This window comes from Clavelina lepadiformis, chromosome 5 (assembly GCF_947623445.1).
Source record: "Clavelina lepadiformis chromosome 5, kaClaLepa1.1, whole genome shotgun sequence".
Classification (NCBI taxonomy): Eukaryota; Metazoa; Chordata; class Ascidiacea; order Aplousobranchia; family Clavelinidae; genus Clavelina; species Clavelina lepadiformis.
This window is the reverse complement of record NC_135244.1, coordinates 15,672,543-15,688,423: the sequence shown is the minus strand read 5'-3', so window position 1 is coordinate 15,688,423 and position 15,881 is coordinate 15,672,543. Positions and strand designations below refer to the sequence as shown.

Genomic DNA, 15,881 nt, shown 5'->3' with positions numbered 1-15,881 from the left:
TTTGCTCATACAGTATTTACTTTTTGTATCTGGACACAAGAGACCTGCTGTCTCTACCATGCACTGCTTGATAAACTCTCCATCGGAAAATGGCTTGCTTGCTTTTGCTATTTTAAAAGCCAGTAAAAAGCTTGCCTGGGTGATTGACTTATGAACGGTACTTTGCTGAAAAAGAGTATTTTGTTGAATCCGAAAATTGGTTGTTAATCTCTGCGCAGCAGCTTCTCGTTGTTGAGTTGACTGGCTGCTAAAGTAGTTAGGGTGGTTGGTGTTAAAATGGCGGCGAATGTTGTATTCTTTTGATACAGCAACACTTTTTTGGCATATAAGGCATATCACGGTTGATCCGACCTCAGTACAAAATATTTGGTTGTCCACTCTTTTTTGAATGCTCTGCGTTCGTTATCGATTTTTCGTTTCTTTGAAGCACTCATTTCGATAAAAACTATTTAGTAATAATTTAGCTAGCCAGTAACCACAAAACCTTATTGAGCATTCCACACTGAAACTGCTACCTACACGTAAGAATCACTTGTTAAAGTTTGACATTCACAAAGCCTCAAAAACATTACTAAAACAGCTGTTCTATACAAATCTGTATAAGTATTTGAAACCTTGCTAGCTTAGCCTGCAGCCTGTTCTACGTATTACAGATCAACAACAATCGTGTGATTGAAAAGTCGCAAACAAATTTTCAACAATTGTTTTCAATTTATTTGACGGAACAATGAACCAAATTAACAACGCTTAGTAGTGACATAATTTGTATTTGGAAAATACAAAATTTGTATTTTATAAGATATCTATGGGTCAGACAGGCAGAGAAGTTCTTTTGAGCTGCTGTTTGTGGATTTAATTCACTAAATCCTAAAATTTCCATCAAGGATCATTTCAGTCAAAATCTGTGTGAATCAATTTATAAAAAAGTTAAAAACTATGATTTATTTCCATCCCTAAGAAACCATGATAATGATTTTGAGATTGGTTGTAAAGATCTTCATTCTTTACAATTAATAAAGAAAAATATTAAAGAATTTTTCACCATCAGGTTTTTGACCTATGGCCAGCATTATACAAAAACTGTGATACAAAAACACAAAATTGGTTACCGGCAGCGACCAAACAAACTTGTTTTATTTAGCAATATCTAATTCATTACTGATAATTAATGATTACTTTCGTAGAACATCCGAATATGTTTGAAAGGTATGGTATATATTAGATATGGTTTATATTAGGTTTCATAACATTTCATTTCGTGTAAAAAATATGTATCAATCACTTGCTTTGGATCACGCAACTGTTACTCGAATGAAGGGCTACCCCATTGCCATATGCTAGTCTAGGCCTATACGGTACCGGTAGGGAATTAGCCTAGGCAAGCTTATTTATTGATACAGCAAAAATACAAATATTTACAAAAACAGTCAATCATAGTGCAGTGCAAACACCTCGGCTTTTCGAAAAACTTTAATAGAATTAGGCCTATACAGAACTACTCCAATTTACAATTGGCTTTTAGCCTTTGTCTCACTCTCTCCCAACGCTTTTGGGCGCATGTGTTATCGCAGGCTTTCTTCACTTTTCAGCGTGAGTTGGATATCTAGTTACTATATATAAGATATCTATGGTTGGGATTGACTGACTGGGTCCCTTAATGGCGGAATCGCAAAGTTTCAATTTGGCTTCAATTCAAGAGGCGAGTTGAGCGATCTAGTGTTTTATAGGATATCTATGAGTATAACACAAAGAAACTGGGCGTCAACAAGCACATGGTAGCAAAGCACAGTCACGGTTCATCAGCAGAGGTCACGGCTCATCAGATCTAAAGAAAGGAATTCAAGACAAGGAAAATGAATTACTACGAGTCTAGACATGCATTGACAAAGTTATTTGGAGTTTTGGGCGACACAAAATCATATAAATCATTATCACTGAAATAATATACTTTGAATAAACAACAATGCTAATTTAGACATTACATCCGTAATGCAACGTCCAAAAACAACAAGAAATTTTTGATTATTTTTTAAGATGTAAGAGTCGATTTCTCTTGATTCTCTTTTTCATTACAGTTTTGGATAAGTCAAGTATTGAAGCCTCAAATAATCTTTGTATTTTCCCTTCTGATCTCGTCCATCTTAACGGTCGAATGTTGTCTGACCAAGTAGATTCATAAGAATAGAAGAAATATTTACTCTTTCTCATTATTTCCATCTCGATAAGAGAAAGTATATCAGGTAGGCTTACCCAGCCAGTGCTGTTCCAACATTTATTAAACACACTTTTACTTAGATAGACGTCGAGGTCAAGAGGAACTTTTTTAATGCGAGAATCAAGGTTTTCTAAATGATCAAAGATTTCCAATTTGAATTCTTTTAAACTTGGTGGGGTGGCAATATAGACCGACACAGCAGCGCTTATATTCCGTGAGTGCATTGCATTCTTGTCATGTAGCAATGGTAGATTATTGATAATTGCTCGCGCTACGTCTTCCGACGTGATGTTGGTGATGACCTCACAAAGCTCGTATTTTTTTTGATTACGGAACACTCGAAGCCAATCATCTGTGTCGTATCTCCAATGTACTGCGACAAACTCATCAGTTCCTATGTTAGCATCGATATATGCGTCTGCAAGTTGTGTGATACATTTCGGTCGCCGTACAGAATTGATGATAGCCATGTAAAGTCTATCATCTTTGATTTGTCGAACTTTTGTATAGTTTTTATCCAATGGTATGGCAATCTGGCCCTTTGACATTAACGTCAAAGGCTGATAAGCACTTGCAAACAAAGCACATGATGCCGTGGTATTGAAAGTTCTTCTAATTACTTGTTGATTTGAAGATAACCAATTGAAAGAGGTCTTGTTATTGCAACAGGGATAGAACGGTATATTTGCTTTGTTTGTACGTTTCTCTGATGATTGCAGACTGTTTCCAACAAAATAGTCCGACAATTTGTATTCTTCGTTCATAATAATATGCATTTTTGTGTCTCTCTGGAACTTTTTTACATCACGCATTTTGGATAACATTGCCTGAAACATATATGAAACAAAAAATTTCCATTATAGTCAAGTTTTGCCATACAAATCAAGTTAGCAAAATAAACGCCCTCCATCAAATAAAACTTTACCAGGCAACTTGAAAAGGGAGTAAAATTTTCTAACTAAAGGGAGTAACGTCCATAAAGGGCTAATTTTAAACTTTTGTCCGAAATAAACATTTTCGGATTCAAATTTGAGAAAATTAGGCAAAAATTACATTTTTGATACAATGATTCTATTGATAACGGATAGAGCAGATTTAGTCTATTTCATGTTTATTGTTACCTTAAACTACCACTAGTAACATGTTTTTGAACAAATTAAGATTGTTTGTACATACAACGCGTTCATTAATAGTTAATGACTGTGTGGTTTTTCATTAACTTGCCTGTAAGTTTAAAGAGCACATCATTTTTACGCAATAAGACACATGATGAAGCAAATGATGACAGACGAAGCCATGCTGTTTTTCAATCCAAAATTAGTACAAATTGCAGCCAATTTTAAGTTTAAGAATGTCCAAGCTTTTTGGTCCAATTAGTGGTTATCTTTTTTTTTAAATCATTATACAAAAGCAAGTCTGTTTATAGACCAGCTGTCCTCGAAAGATGCGCATTTAATGTTTTGACTCATTTGCTTGATCGTTCTTTACATGTATACACTTGCACAGCATGGTCTACTCTTCAAAACAATTTCTTGCTCGTTACATACGTCGCGAATTATATAACTGTATAAATATACATATAAGGGTGCAACGTATGTGCATGACATATAACGAACAAGATGAGTTTTCCTGTCAATTAAAGAATTACAAAGAGTTATGAAGTTGTAATTTTCCACACCCGAACCCTATGTATACGTGTGGTTGCAGTCTAATGCCATTGAAAAATAAAACGTTACAAGTGACAGAACACATTGAAAAAAGAAAACACGTCTGATCAAAACAATACAAAAATTAAACCTGTTATATTAGAACACTAAAAAAAACATCTAAACAGTCAAACACGTTTCTTTCCTTTTGGTATGTCAAACTGCTCAATACATTTATGGGCTACTATTGCAATACGTGGTTTTATAAAGACCGCATTTTTCACTTTACATCGTGGCAAAATAGTAAAGAATCTGCAATTTTCTCATACATGCGCCTAAATAAAAAATGCGTTTTTTGGAAAACTTATATGAGATATTTAAAATACTTTTGTTGTTTTATTGGATAACAGTAACTAAATTGAACTTTAAATTATTGCGTTGCAGTAGTTTTGATCTACAAAGATACCCTTGACGCAAAGGCCTGGTACAACAAAACCACTTATTTAGTAAAAGTGTAAGTGGACTTTGTATTAAGCAATGTGTTGACGGCCTCCAAAATATTGACGCTAAACTTACACGTACTTTAGAAATGAAATTTGGTCCACAACTGTTGAAATATTGTTAAATGTAAATTTTGATAAATATATGAAGACAGGAGACGTCACGTGCCACAGTTTATGTCCATAGGGGCCGCATGCGGTTGGAGAACAGCAATAAAGTTTGATATGTTTGCTTTACTTGGCCGATCTTCGCCACGTGTGCAAATTTTACAAAATAAGTATCAGCAATAAGCGAAAAAGAGTTTCAAGTTTTCCACGTTTGAAGTTTCGTCAGTATATTAACGACGCTAGTTGCAATTTCCACGCTACGTTCATGCGCACAAGCCGCCTCGAATAAATATGTAGTCATTTACCTGAAACACAACATCCATTGATCCGTTACACTTTTTATGAAAACCTTCAATTGATATGCAAGATACAAACGAACACAAATGATCCACGTCAATTCGTTGATAATCTGGCACGCTTTGTATTTCGCCCTCTGTGTAATGTGTACCGAAACGTGGTACAACCAAAGTTCTACAGAAAGAAAACAATTTATAGCTTTCCGCTTGATGTCACAAACAGGTTAATTATTTCACAATCTCAATATCGTCTATGAGCACGTGTGGTTTACGTACTGACACGCTCTATTTGAATTACGTTCAAGTTTTTGCGGCACTTAACTATCTTATAACAGCAGTATTACTTACCTATTGAGGCGAATAGCGACATATATGGATTGAAATAAACCAATAATCTGATTGTTTGGTCCAAAAATTAACCCAGGATACAGGAATCTGTCAGGAGCTAGTGTAATCTGTGATGATAAAGCCGATACGTTATGTAATGGCTTTCTCCATGTAGAGCAGTTTATTTTTATTTTGCTAGAAGGATACATGTTAGAGCTGGTTGCAGCTGGAGGAAAAACAACTCGAATTGTTCCAGAAGTCCTTTCCATTATGGAAAAATACCCCAAAACCAAACAGAGAATCACGATGAGTAGAGTGATTCTAATTACATTACGTTTTATGTAATATAAACTGTAATTTTTATCCATGGCAGATGTAGCAACCACTATACTAACTAAAACAGTGGGTTTGACGGGATTTGCAAACTTATTCCAACCTTAAAACATATAAAAACTGAAAGCTTAATAATAATAAATATAAGGTTACGCTTCTCATTAATATTTTTATATTGATCCTATTTTATTATTTTAGTAAATTGTGTTTTTGCTATTTCTCTATTTATGGATTGAGTGTTATTTTCACAGTTAAAATGAGAAATTTGTTCTTCGACCAAATCAAAAATTTAATGTCGGTTTGAAAGTCGAATAATTAGGCCGAATGATGAATTAGAAAAAGTTAATAATAAAGCTGAAAATTAGCAAAAATATTTCATGAAAACAAAAAACAGGAAATGTAATCGTAAACTTTTTAGATTGTTTAATTTTCTTTAGTCGTTAAACTGAAATCTTTATTTGCAATACAGTAGCGATTGACTCAAGTACATAGTAAAAGTTGACTTATTGAAGGATCACTCTTGCAGATGGTATGCCCATACAGTGAACTGGAGCCTCGTTTGCTAGCTGCAATTTGCGTCACCTCCTGCAACGTTGCAACACTCATGCTGTGATTTTAGCAGCGGCGAAAACTTTCAGCTTTATGATCAAATATTCAGTTGGCATTTGAACAGAAACATGTCCACTGTCCTATGTTTACACTATACAGGCTAATTAACTGATGTTAGTTTTTTCGACCTTCCTTAATTTTTTAAGCAACATGGCTGTACTGTTGCAAAGATTCTGGCACACATCCTTGCATCAGCAGCTAAATGATTCTATGCAAAACTGGCAAGCATCGTGATATATCGATCGACACACTCACCGATGCACTCACATTATGACATGGGGTTTCTGCACTTCGTTGTGTGCTTGTAGTCAATTTTCATTTTACCTAAAATATGTCATTCAATTATTATTGTATTAAATTATTCATTTCGCAGGTTTCAATCCGTCACACTTCAGACTGAAAACGAAACTTTAACGACAAACGAATTGAAAACTCAATACTCAAATGTAATAAATGAGCAATAGGAGAAACGCATGACAAAAGTTTCCTAGAACAAAAGTACAAATTTTAAATGGAAATATAGTTGAAATGGTAATTCAATGATACGTACTTATCTTTTAGTTATGTGTAGTACAAAATAATTTTCGAGCCAATTAAGCTATTTTCTTAAAGTATGTTTGTGCTGATGCTGTACTGTTCATATAAATGACTACAGTGCATGCAAAAGATCACAAAACCAATACATTTTGCTTAATGTCATCCAAGCTGACAATGCCAGACCACTTAAACAAAGAGAACTGCCATAAAAATTTGCAAACTATGTTTTTCCTCATTCAGAACAGTCCTGAGGGATTGCCCGTAAAAAAAATCTTGGTTTTTTAACATATACCCTGGCTTGGCGCTCCCTTGTAATGCCGTTTGGCAAGACATTAGCGACGCTTGCTCCTGTTCAGTGGCCCTGATGAACAATTACAAATTCGGGCATTACAAGAAAAATAAAACAAATGTTTATATCATGCAACATGAGCTTTCACTATGACTAGCAAGGTAACTGGGGCTCGAGCGATGAGGAATGAATGCCGCGTTTAAGTCGTGCAAAAACTTTCCACACTCCGAGAATAAATATTATGATACCAACATATACCATGCTCTCTCTAAACCAAAAAAATGATAGAGCAAACAGTATACACAGAGTAATTATCGGTCAAAGTGTGTCTAAATATACAGTAATCAGCAAGTCCTATGAATTTGGAGGCGGAATTACTAGGATGGCTAATGTTCTTGTCATTACTTTCCGAGCTAAATCTAATATGAAGTTTGGGTATAAACTCAGGTCAAAGCAAATAAATTGACTGCATCATCACCATTTTACAACGCCGTTTTTCAATTTTGATTTCTTTCTAATATTTTTGGCAAATTTATTGTCCAGCAACTTGACATGCGTCAAACTTGCTGTTTTTGCAAATTTCTAAACTATTCAAATAGTTTAAAAACAATTGCCTACTTGTCTGTCTATGGTACAACTAATAAACAGACTTAAAATTTACATTTCCTTTCTTCTTCAATTCTTTAATACCTTCTTCTTTGTCAAAATACACTGCACTGATCACTGAAACGTTTATACACGAACATCAAGATTTCTTATGTCAAACAAAACTAGCACATTTCGCAAACATCAGCAGGACCAAATATTGAAAGCTTCACCCTCGTCAGTTTGTCATTACCTGCATTATTTAAGCCAGCGATTCACAGCATATCACGTTGTGTTGGTTTTCACTAAACGCATTGTAACAGCCTACTAAATGGTAAGGTATCATAAACTTTATCATCAGAATGAGGAAAGTCGTGCAAGTTTTGACTGATATAGAACACGTTTTTCTTTGTTTTTAATTTTTTTAAATTTTTGGTATTGTCTTGTTTAAGTTTAAAACTGTTCACCAGGCCCACCAAAAAGAAGCAAGCGTCGTTAACGTTTTGTTCAAGGGCATAACAATGGTAGTGTCACTGAGTATCGCTATTATGGCAAGTCTCGCGCTCCAACTACTCGGCTACCGAGCTGTTACCACGGAGATTGGTTATATAACATGACCCACCATATCTCTCAGATCATGAGAATACTTTTTCATTCATTTTTGTTAAATTTACTCAAAAACTTAAGTAATTTGATTTATTAAATCTTTGTGGGATGCCAAAATAACCAAAGCGCTCCACAGTTCTGAGTTCTGACCCATTGATCTTCGATAAGATATAAGAAATCAAAACAGAGAAATTAGAATCAAGAATCTAGAACTAAAACATACGCATTACACACTGATGTCTAGCCATTTCCGCCAGTCTCAGCTTGTAGCGAGGAAGTCGGAAAACTGTACATAAGAATTTCTGCTAGCCAAACGTAATTTCCTTTTAACACATATGGCTTCTTGTGCGTGTGCAATGGCAATCATAAAAATATGCTTTGCAAGCGCACTAAAAACATGTTAATAGATTAGAAGACAAAACGTTCACCATCTTTGTGCATTTTACCACTGTGGGTTATTACACTTTTTACATGATCATATCATGGGTGATGTAGCGAGCAGCTATGGAAATGACGTTAGGTTGTTAGGTCAGTCGTGATGTAAGAATTGTCTTCGTTCAATGTAAGTTTTCATCGTTTATTTGTTTCATTTCCAGCCTATCACCTGGAACATCCACAACGAATTCAAAGCTGGTATGTTAGTAGGTTAATCGATTCCTAATCACAGTCACATCGTAGAGCATTATACACAAACCGATCTACAGGAACAAAGATAAATTATTTCGCAGTCTCCAAACAGTTATAAATCATTAATTTTTCTTTTCGAGGTTTGTGCTCTATCGGGCTCACTTGCGCTGGCTGTTGCCTCGCTCCCCCCTCAATACCGCTGGACGCCTTTCTGTTGTCATCTAAGATTTGTACCAAGCGCATTAACTGAAGGCATAATTCATTCAACAACTGAAGGCATTTGCACAAAATACAACTCACGCAAAAATACAGCTTACTAGGGATGTGCCGCGAGGAAGATTATTCGGGTTCGTGCGAACCCGAATATCATGAAGGTCGACACGAACGAATCCCGAATCTATTCGTATTAGAACCAAACAATAAAATTTCCTCCAAAAGTTGTTAAATCTTGCTTCTAAAATGACGTAATCGATAAAAAAATCGCTTTCTTTCGAAAAATAGTGTTTAAAAAACGATCGATAAAGCAAAATCGTTAGGAAAACGACCTTCATTGTAAGTACAGCTGACTCTAGTTTAGCTTTGTCGGGAAACTAGATCATTATTTTTTACGAAAGTCAGTAAATTTATAAGTAATACTGTATTCGGGTTCGCCATTGTTGGTATTCGTGTTCGCCCGAATCTTCCATAAAGGCGATATTCGGCGAATCTATTCGGGTTTGGGTTTGTATCGGCCCATCCCTACAACTTACTACGTTAGCACAAATTGTCTGGGGTAAATCATTAAAATTGAGAGAACAGCTTTGGATACCGGTAGCATAAATATGTACTGTATGTAGCCTATTATGTAGGCCTATTGTCAAAATCTACAATAAATAAACAGTAATAGTTGGAGTTACATGCCTGAACTAAAGTATTCAACGAAACTCGTCAAGCTGATGATCATGCACAAAGTGCAATTTTAAGTCCCATGGAATTATTTCGTTATCATGTAACAAAACCATATAAAGTTTTGAGATTATCATCTATTACAATTGGTACATAAACAACACGTGCGTCGTACATTAAAAAGGAATCACCCGGAGCCTACCGCATTAATCGCAAAGAAATTGGCAGATTTTAAGTTCGTGCGTGGATCGTTGCTGTGGTTATGCTTTCTATGCACCTGGCAATTAGCATAATTAGCACATTAGTTAGCAAAAGATGTCTCCACACCAAACGGTTCCAGAGTGACCACGCTTTTCCGATATTCTATCAACACGTCACAGCAAGATTAATCGTGTCAATTTACATTTGGCTGCCAATATTTCCACTTTTTGCGTACCCATTCTCCTGACGACCTCACCAAACCGCATAACTTCGTTTACTTTTACTGATGATTCATGTCAGGACTAAAAACGCTGCATTGAAACTTGTTATAAGTCATATATGAGATAGACCTCGTAACTGAGACATAAAAAGTGGAAGTAGCCCTAAGGGTGGATCTCCAAAAACTTAACATGGACCGTTATCGATCAGTGAACAAGCGATTGTGAAACACACTGGTACGGGGTGTAGACAGAGTTCATTGTTAACGTTTTGCACTGGCACAGCCCATTCTGCGAGATAATTTGCATTAAAATGTCGGTTAATTGGTGTACACGAACAATATGCGGCAGTGATTTTCCCACATTACACATGTTCCAAACGTGAAACTAATATTACCATAATAATAAGATATGTTTCAAATTCTTAACACCTGACATTCCAAAGCCCAAACAAAATACCTTCACCTAACACGTTGCCGGTGCTGAGCCAGAGAAAAAAGCGTGCAACTTACCAGCAGGAAGCGCTAAGCAATATTCTCTGCATGGTGACAGTAATCTCTAAATTATCTTGGCGTTGAGCAATGTAGGAATTTTCCGTTTTCATTTGGGGAAGTTTAGTACTGATAGTGTATTGAAACATAGCGTTACTATAGTGGTTTAGTGTGAGCTAATATGCTGTTCTAGCAATTTTCTAAGGGACAAATTTTGCTTGTATCCTACTTGTATTATTTCACATTAAAGATAAGTATTGTTACACAGCAAACGGTAAACGATTATAACCATTCTCTCAAAATTTCATGACACTGTAATTGTTATTTATTGAAGGTAAATTGCCGTAACCTTCACTCCGAATAGTTCTCCCTGAAGACATAATACTTGTGTTCCAAGCATCTAAAAGTGTATAAAACAAGTTATTTTTTCAAACAATGAGTTGCATTTGTAGCGCAAATACAGTTCCACAACGCATTCAACAACCATATACAATACCCCAGTTATGCAAATGAACAGAAACTGAACTTGGCAAAACAAACAAAATCGAATCAGCCCACTCTCGCGCCCCCCCCCACCCAAAAAAAAAAAACACAAGAAAAATTACTCACGTTCCCATAGCACAAATTCTTGAATTTCTATTTAACTCTCCAATCGCCTTCATATCCTCTTCAGTCAAGTTGAAATCAAATATCTAAACAAGGAGCCAAGGAGGTATTTTTTATGTATCAAGCTTTAATCATGCTGATCGAACAAAATTAAAATGATGCAAATCATGCAATATTCAAATAAAAATGAAACAAGCAAAAAACATGTTTACAAAAACAATGAACAAAACGAAAATGAATAAAACTATATCATTTGCAATATATAAAGGTGTGTTATGAAATGAGATTACTTTTTGTGAGGTCATATATTAACAATGGGATTTTGGAATTATAAGCTCAACAATCAATAACCCAGGTTTCGATGTAAAGATTTTTATAATATTTCGTACGTTTGTACTTGTAGAATGTGTATGTTTGGAAAATTTAACAATGTCATTAAAATGAGTGGGCCGACATCCAGTTTGACAATTTGCATAGTGTACGTATGTAAATTCATATAGACATATGTAAAGGGGAGAACGGGGTTGGTTGAATCAGTGAGTGCTGCTCAGAGACTAAAACACATGACTTAACGTAGGTTGTGTCAATCGTCATCTTGTTAAACCTTCTTGCTGCATGACAAAAAAGGGCTGGATTCATTTAGTTTAAGCTTTTGAGCAAGCATACCAAATTTTGACCAAAATGTAACTTTTGGAAATTTTTATTATTTTTCTTTTTTTGTGTTAAGACATAAGAATTTTGCTGCTTCATCTTTTTATTATAATTTAAAATGTGGGTTAAGCTGACTGATCTATTTTGGTTTGATTGAGTCTTGTTAAGATGATATTTTTTTGTAAAATTATGTAAACATGTGCCTTGGGGTTGGATGGATCAGGTATTCAGCTATACTTGAATCGTCCAATATTTGCAAGATATGTGAAAAACATTTTTCAAACAGTTATGCAAAGCGGTGAAGTGGTAGTAGTAAGTAGTAAGGGTGAAGTGCGTAGGACTAAATTGTAACGTGTAAGCTTACAAATTATGTACAAATGATCGGAAATTTGTTTGCTCTTACTGCATCTTTATAAGCAAACTGTTTTTGTGGTACGATTGTAACTTTCCGAAGCGTGTCTTCACGACGTGATTCAACCAACCCCGTTCTTGACAGAAATAACACTTTTTCACTAAATGTACCATAATTTTTATTGAAAGCGGTTAACAATTGTGGTTGCAACAAGAAAAATAGCGTCAAGTGGGTCAACCAACCCCACTTTCCCCTACATGTACTGGTCTTAATTATAAAAGTACATATATTCAATATATGAACCAGCAAGCTGACATGATTTCGAGCAGACAAACGGTTGTACAATAAAATTAATTCACATATCAAATGATTCCGCACGCTTTACTCCTAATGGACAGTTTGATGAAATTCTAGAATTTCAGTAAAAAAATTCCAAGCAGGAATGGGATTGGAAAAAGTCGTTAACAGTTCGGGATTTTGGTATCAGGAATTTTCGGGGTCCAAATGTTATTCTTTTTTATACTTCAAATTAAAAGTGAATATGAATTAAGTGTATGTCAAATTGCCTTACTTGGTAATTTTGGAGAATTCTCTCAGTCGTAACACTTTTAGGGATAGTAATGATGTTTCTCTGGACAAGATACCTCAACGCAATTTGAGCAGAGGTTTTGTGCAATCTTGACGCAATCTCCAGCAACTTAGGATCTTTCAATAAAATGGGATCTTCAGCTTTCATGCCCCTTCGAAATTAACTTGCAAATTAAAACAGATTTCAAAAAGAAAATTTTTCTACATTTGTTTTGCAATTATAGTATTGGTATAATAAAACACACCAAGGTCTATCTCCACATCCAAGCGGGCAATAACCGGTCACTGCAATGCCTTTCTCATTACAATAGTCAACCAACGGCTCTTGGGTTAAATATGGGTTGACCTCAATTTGGTTTACTGCCGGTACGATTGAACATTCCTTTAAGATTCGGTTGATTTGAACTTGGTTGAAGTTGGAGATGCCGATGCTTCGAACCAAACCTTCCTTCTGCAAGTCCTCCATTGCCTTTGGGAAATGTAAATGAAGCTAACCTTCTATTTTAAAGACGTAAAAATCAAACCAAAACGAACAACCGTAACGAAAATCTGTGTAAGCCGTGGGCATCTCAAAAGACAAATATTACCTTCCACGCATCTACGTAATCCGTGTCGTCAAATAAACATTTTCCGTTTTCATCTTCAGGGAATAGATCTTTTCCTTTCTATATAGGAAATATACAGTATGGTAATTGTATATATATAGTATAGTAATTCTCAAAATGTCGTCAATGTACGGCCGTTGGCATACTTTATAGCAATGTTTGCAAAGCGGGGAGGTATGAGAGGGTGGCAAGTGAGTCAGGAGAGTTCTACTTTCTTAGCATACTTATATGTTTTTCTATTTTATCTTCCATATTCATTCCTTATCAGTATAAATAAGCCCAGGTGAAAATTTTTTTATATATCCGAAGTGTGGCCTGAAGACAAAATTGCAAACCACTGCTTTCTAACATGGTAATAAGTTAGTAATGTAAACTTCAAGAAACAAATTAACCAACTTCTTGAAATCCCATTGGCCAATGCATTAAATATAAATCAAGGTAGTCCAGTTGCAAATTTTTAAGACTCTTCATCAAGGCCGGTCTTACATCCTTCGGTTTGTGAAAGGTGCACCAGAGCTAAGTATAGTAAAGTAGAATAAGTTAAAAACAGCCTCGAATGGGAAACAGAAGAAGCTAACCTCACAAGTATTAGGTGCTAGAAAATGTCGTAAGCTATACATACTTAGTCGTATATTATTATTAAAAAACGACCCATTGATTGCATGTATAATAATTCTGTCTATATTGTTTTGCATTACAAAACTCTTCTTTCCAACATGTTGCACGATAAAAATCACGTAATTCAAACATGATTATTGATTATACTTATACGAAACCTTTGAAGTAACAAAAATGTCGTCACGCTTCGTTGAGTTATTGTCCATTTCATTTCGAATTCCGGCGCCAACTTCTTCTTCATTCAAATAAGCATAAGCACAGTCGATCTGTCGGTATCCGCATCCTAGGGCATACTCAACAGCTTTCTGAACCTTGCCCTTACCTGACTGTCAAACGCAGAGAGGATTAGGAACTCGTTGAAGCAAACTGTTCCTTACTTAGTACAACATTTTCTTACCTTCCAAGTCCCCAGCCCAAGTATGGGCATGTCGTATCCAGTATTTAAACGTACGCTTTGCATTGTGACCTTGTAAATAGTTAAATTGCTTTTAAAATTCTACAAAACCAAAATGTCGTGGTCATTTTCTTCTACTCCACTACTTAATCAAAGTTAATCCTATCTATAGCGATGGTCATATATATTCCTTTCCTGTCATAGCTTCAGTGGTCTTGTAAAACATCCTTGAAACTTAGCTTTGGGTTATTAGTTATTACAAATAATGGTTGATGTTTGGCTGCCGCTATTTCACTGGAAAAAAATCGTGCGTTCGAAGCTATTTTTCAGTTTCTTGTTAACCTAAATTAAATGTGATAACACAGTAGCTTTAACCTATCCTAAATGTACCTTCTGATTTAAATTTAACTCCAATAAAACATTAAATAGCCTTGAACGCATGATCCGGTAAAATAGTGGAAGCCTTTTATTTATGTTTCTATGGGCAGCCTACTGAACGACTTCGTTCTGATTCATTTCCAACAATTCTGTCGAGAAACCAATTCAGTCTCGCATTAACAAGTCTCACAAGAACAACAATGCAATTTTCAAAATACTTTTTAAAACCGGTTAAGAACGGCTTATAATCACAGCATACGCATAAAAACAAAAAAACGTCCTTTGTAAAAACGCTTCAATGTAACCAGTGCTCGACTACAGTAAGCTTTTCCGCCTCACCAAGTAACACAGCCTGCTTAACGATTTAGCCCGCAAGGTCTCTGTGTTGCCTACACTGTGCACCACTTGGTCTACTTAATAAGAAACGTAAAAAAAGGGAAAAAGGGAAAAAAAAAGAAAAAGAGAGGAAGAAGTTACGTAATGCATGATGGTGGGCTTATTCCTTATAGTGGCTTGCCTCGCGAAGCCGTGCAATTTTTATTGGCATATTACGAGGCGATTGCCGCGCATCAATACATTCGCAAGGAATTACACCAGAACAAACTTGTTTGCTACTTCCCATTTCCGAAAATCGCATGTGATTAAAGGTTACCCTGTGAATTGGCTATGTGGGGCGATGTGATCCCAATACAAAATTAATTGAATCCTTTCTTAGAAGCGAAGGGATGAAAACTGCGGTTATTCCAAGAATAAATACAAAAACCAAGATGTGATACTGTGGCGGACAAGGCTCAATCACACGTTGCTCACTATCATAATTTGCTTTAAACGTTTTTGTGTTCATGCTAATTAAAAATTATACTTTCGTTTTTTTGGTTTGCTTGAAATTTGGTCGACTTTATTGTGTATATTAGGCCTACTTGCCGGTATGGACAGTCGAGTAAGACTAGGCCCAGTAGCGGAATAAATCGGGGTCTGATGGAGCTTTCGCCCCAGGCCCACCTGAATATGAACGCCTTTACAAAAAATAAGCATGTTGACCGCAAACGTCTGCAGGTCCGTAGTTTGTTTGTAAAATCTTTACTTGATTGACAGGCAAGTCCTGCATAGGCCGAAATACAGATAGACATGAAATTTACAGTATAAGCCTATGCAGTAGTACAAGATAAAAGCAATAGTAGGAAAACGAAGCACCTCAATGGTTAACTTTAGTTTA

At 35.7% G+C, this 15,881-nt stretch overlaps 2 protein-coding genes across 2 annotated transcripts; both read right to left on the bottom strand.

Annotated features, from left to right (window-relative positions):
- Nucleotides 1-1,559: 1,559 nt before the first annotated feature.
- Nucleotides 1,560-5,591, bottom strand: LOC143459950 (uncharacterized). Its single transcript, XM_076957271.1, has 3 exons — nucleotides 5,114-5,591; nucleotides 4,775-4,940; nucleotides 1,560-3,042 (listed from the first exon to the last, which is right to left on the bottom strand). Exons 1-3 carry the CDS (start codon nucleotides 5,458-5,460, stop codon nucleotides 2,023-2,025), a joined length of 1,533 nt encoding a protein of 510 aa, XP_076813386.1. The 5' UTR covers nucleotides 5,461-5,591; the 3' UTR covers nucleotides 1,560-2,022.
- A 4,861-nt stretch (nucleotides 5,592-10,452) lies between these two features.
- Nucleotides 10,453-14,414, bottom strand: LOC143461030 (aldo-keto reductase family 1 member B1-like). The gene is made up of 8 exons (XM_076958771.1): nucleotides 14,291-14,414; nucleotides 14,052-14,219; nucleotides 13,672-13,791; nucleotides 13,258-13,335; nucleotides 12,916-13,139; nucleotides 12,654-12,822; nucleotides 11,083-11,165; nucleotides 10,453-10,873 (listed from the first exon to the last, which is right to left on the bottom strand). Exons 1-8 carry the CDS (start codon nucleotides 14,351-14,353, stop codon nucleotides 10,825-10,827), a joined length of 954 nt encoding a protein of 317 aa, XP_076814886.1. The 5' UTR covers nucleotides 14,354-14,414; the 3' UTR covers nucleotides 10,453-10,824.
- Nucleotides 14,415-15,881: the final 1,467 nt, after the last annotated feature.

What these genes read in the sequence shown, in the direction of transcription:
- LOC143459950 (XM_076957271.1), bottom strand. Translation starts at nt 5,460, where the DNA reads ATGGATAAAAATTACAGTTTATATTACATAAAACGTAATGTAATTAGA. An exon ending in GTCGCTATTCGCCTCAATAG is followed by an intron (nt 4,941 to 5,113) that starts GTAAGTAATACT and finishes TTCTTTCTGTAG; the next exon opens with AACTTTGGTTGTACCACGTT. An exon ending in CAATGGATGTTGTGTTTCAG is followed by an intron (nt 3,043 to 4,774) that starts GTAAATGACTAC and finishes TATATGTTTCAG; the next exon opens with GCAATGTTATCCAAAATGCG.
- LOC143461030 (XM_076958771.1), bottom strand. Translation starts at nt 14,353, where the DNA reads ATGCAAAGCGTACGTTTAAATACTGGATACGACATGCCCATACTTGGG. An exon ending in ACATTTTTGTTACTTCAAAG is followed by an intron (nt 13,792 to 14,051) that starts GTTTCGTATAAG and finishes TACTATACTTAG; the next exon opens with CTCTGGTGCACCTTTCACAA. An exon ending in ATTACGTAGATGCGTGGAAG is followed by an intron (nt 13,140 to 13,257) that starts GTAATATTTGTC and finishes CATTTCCCAAAG; the next exon opens with GCAATGGAGGACTTGCAGAA.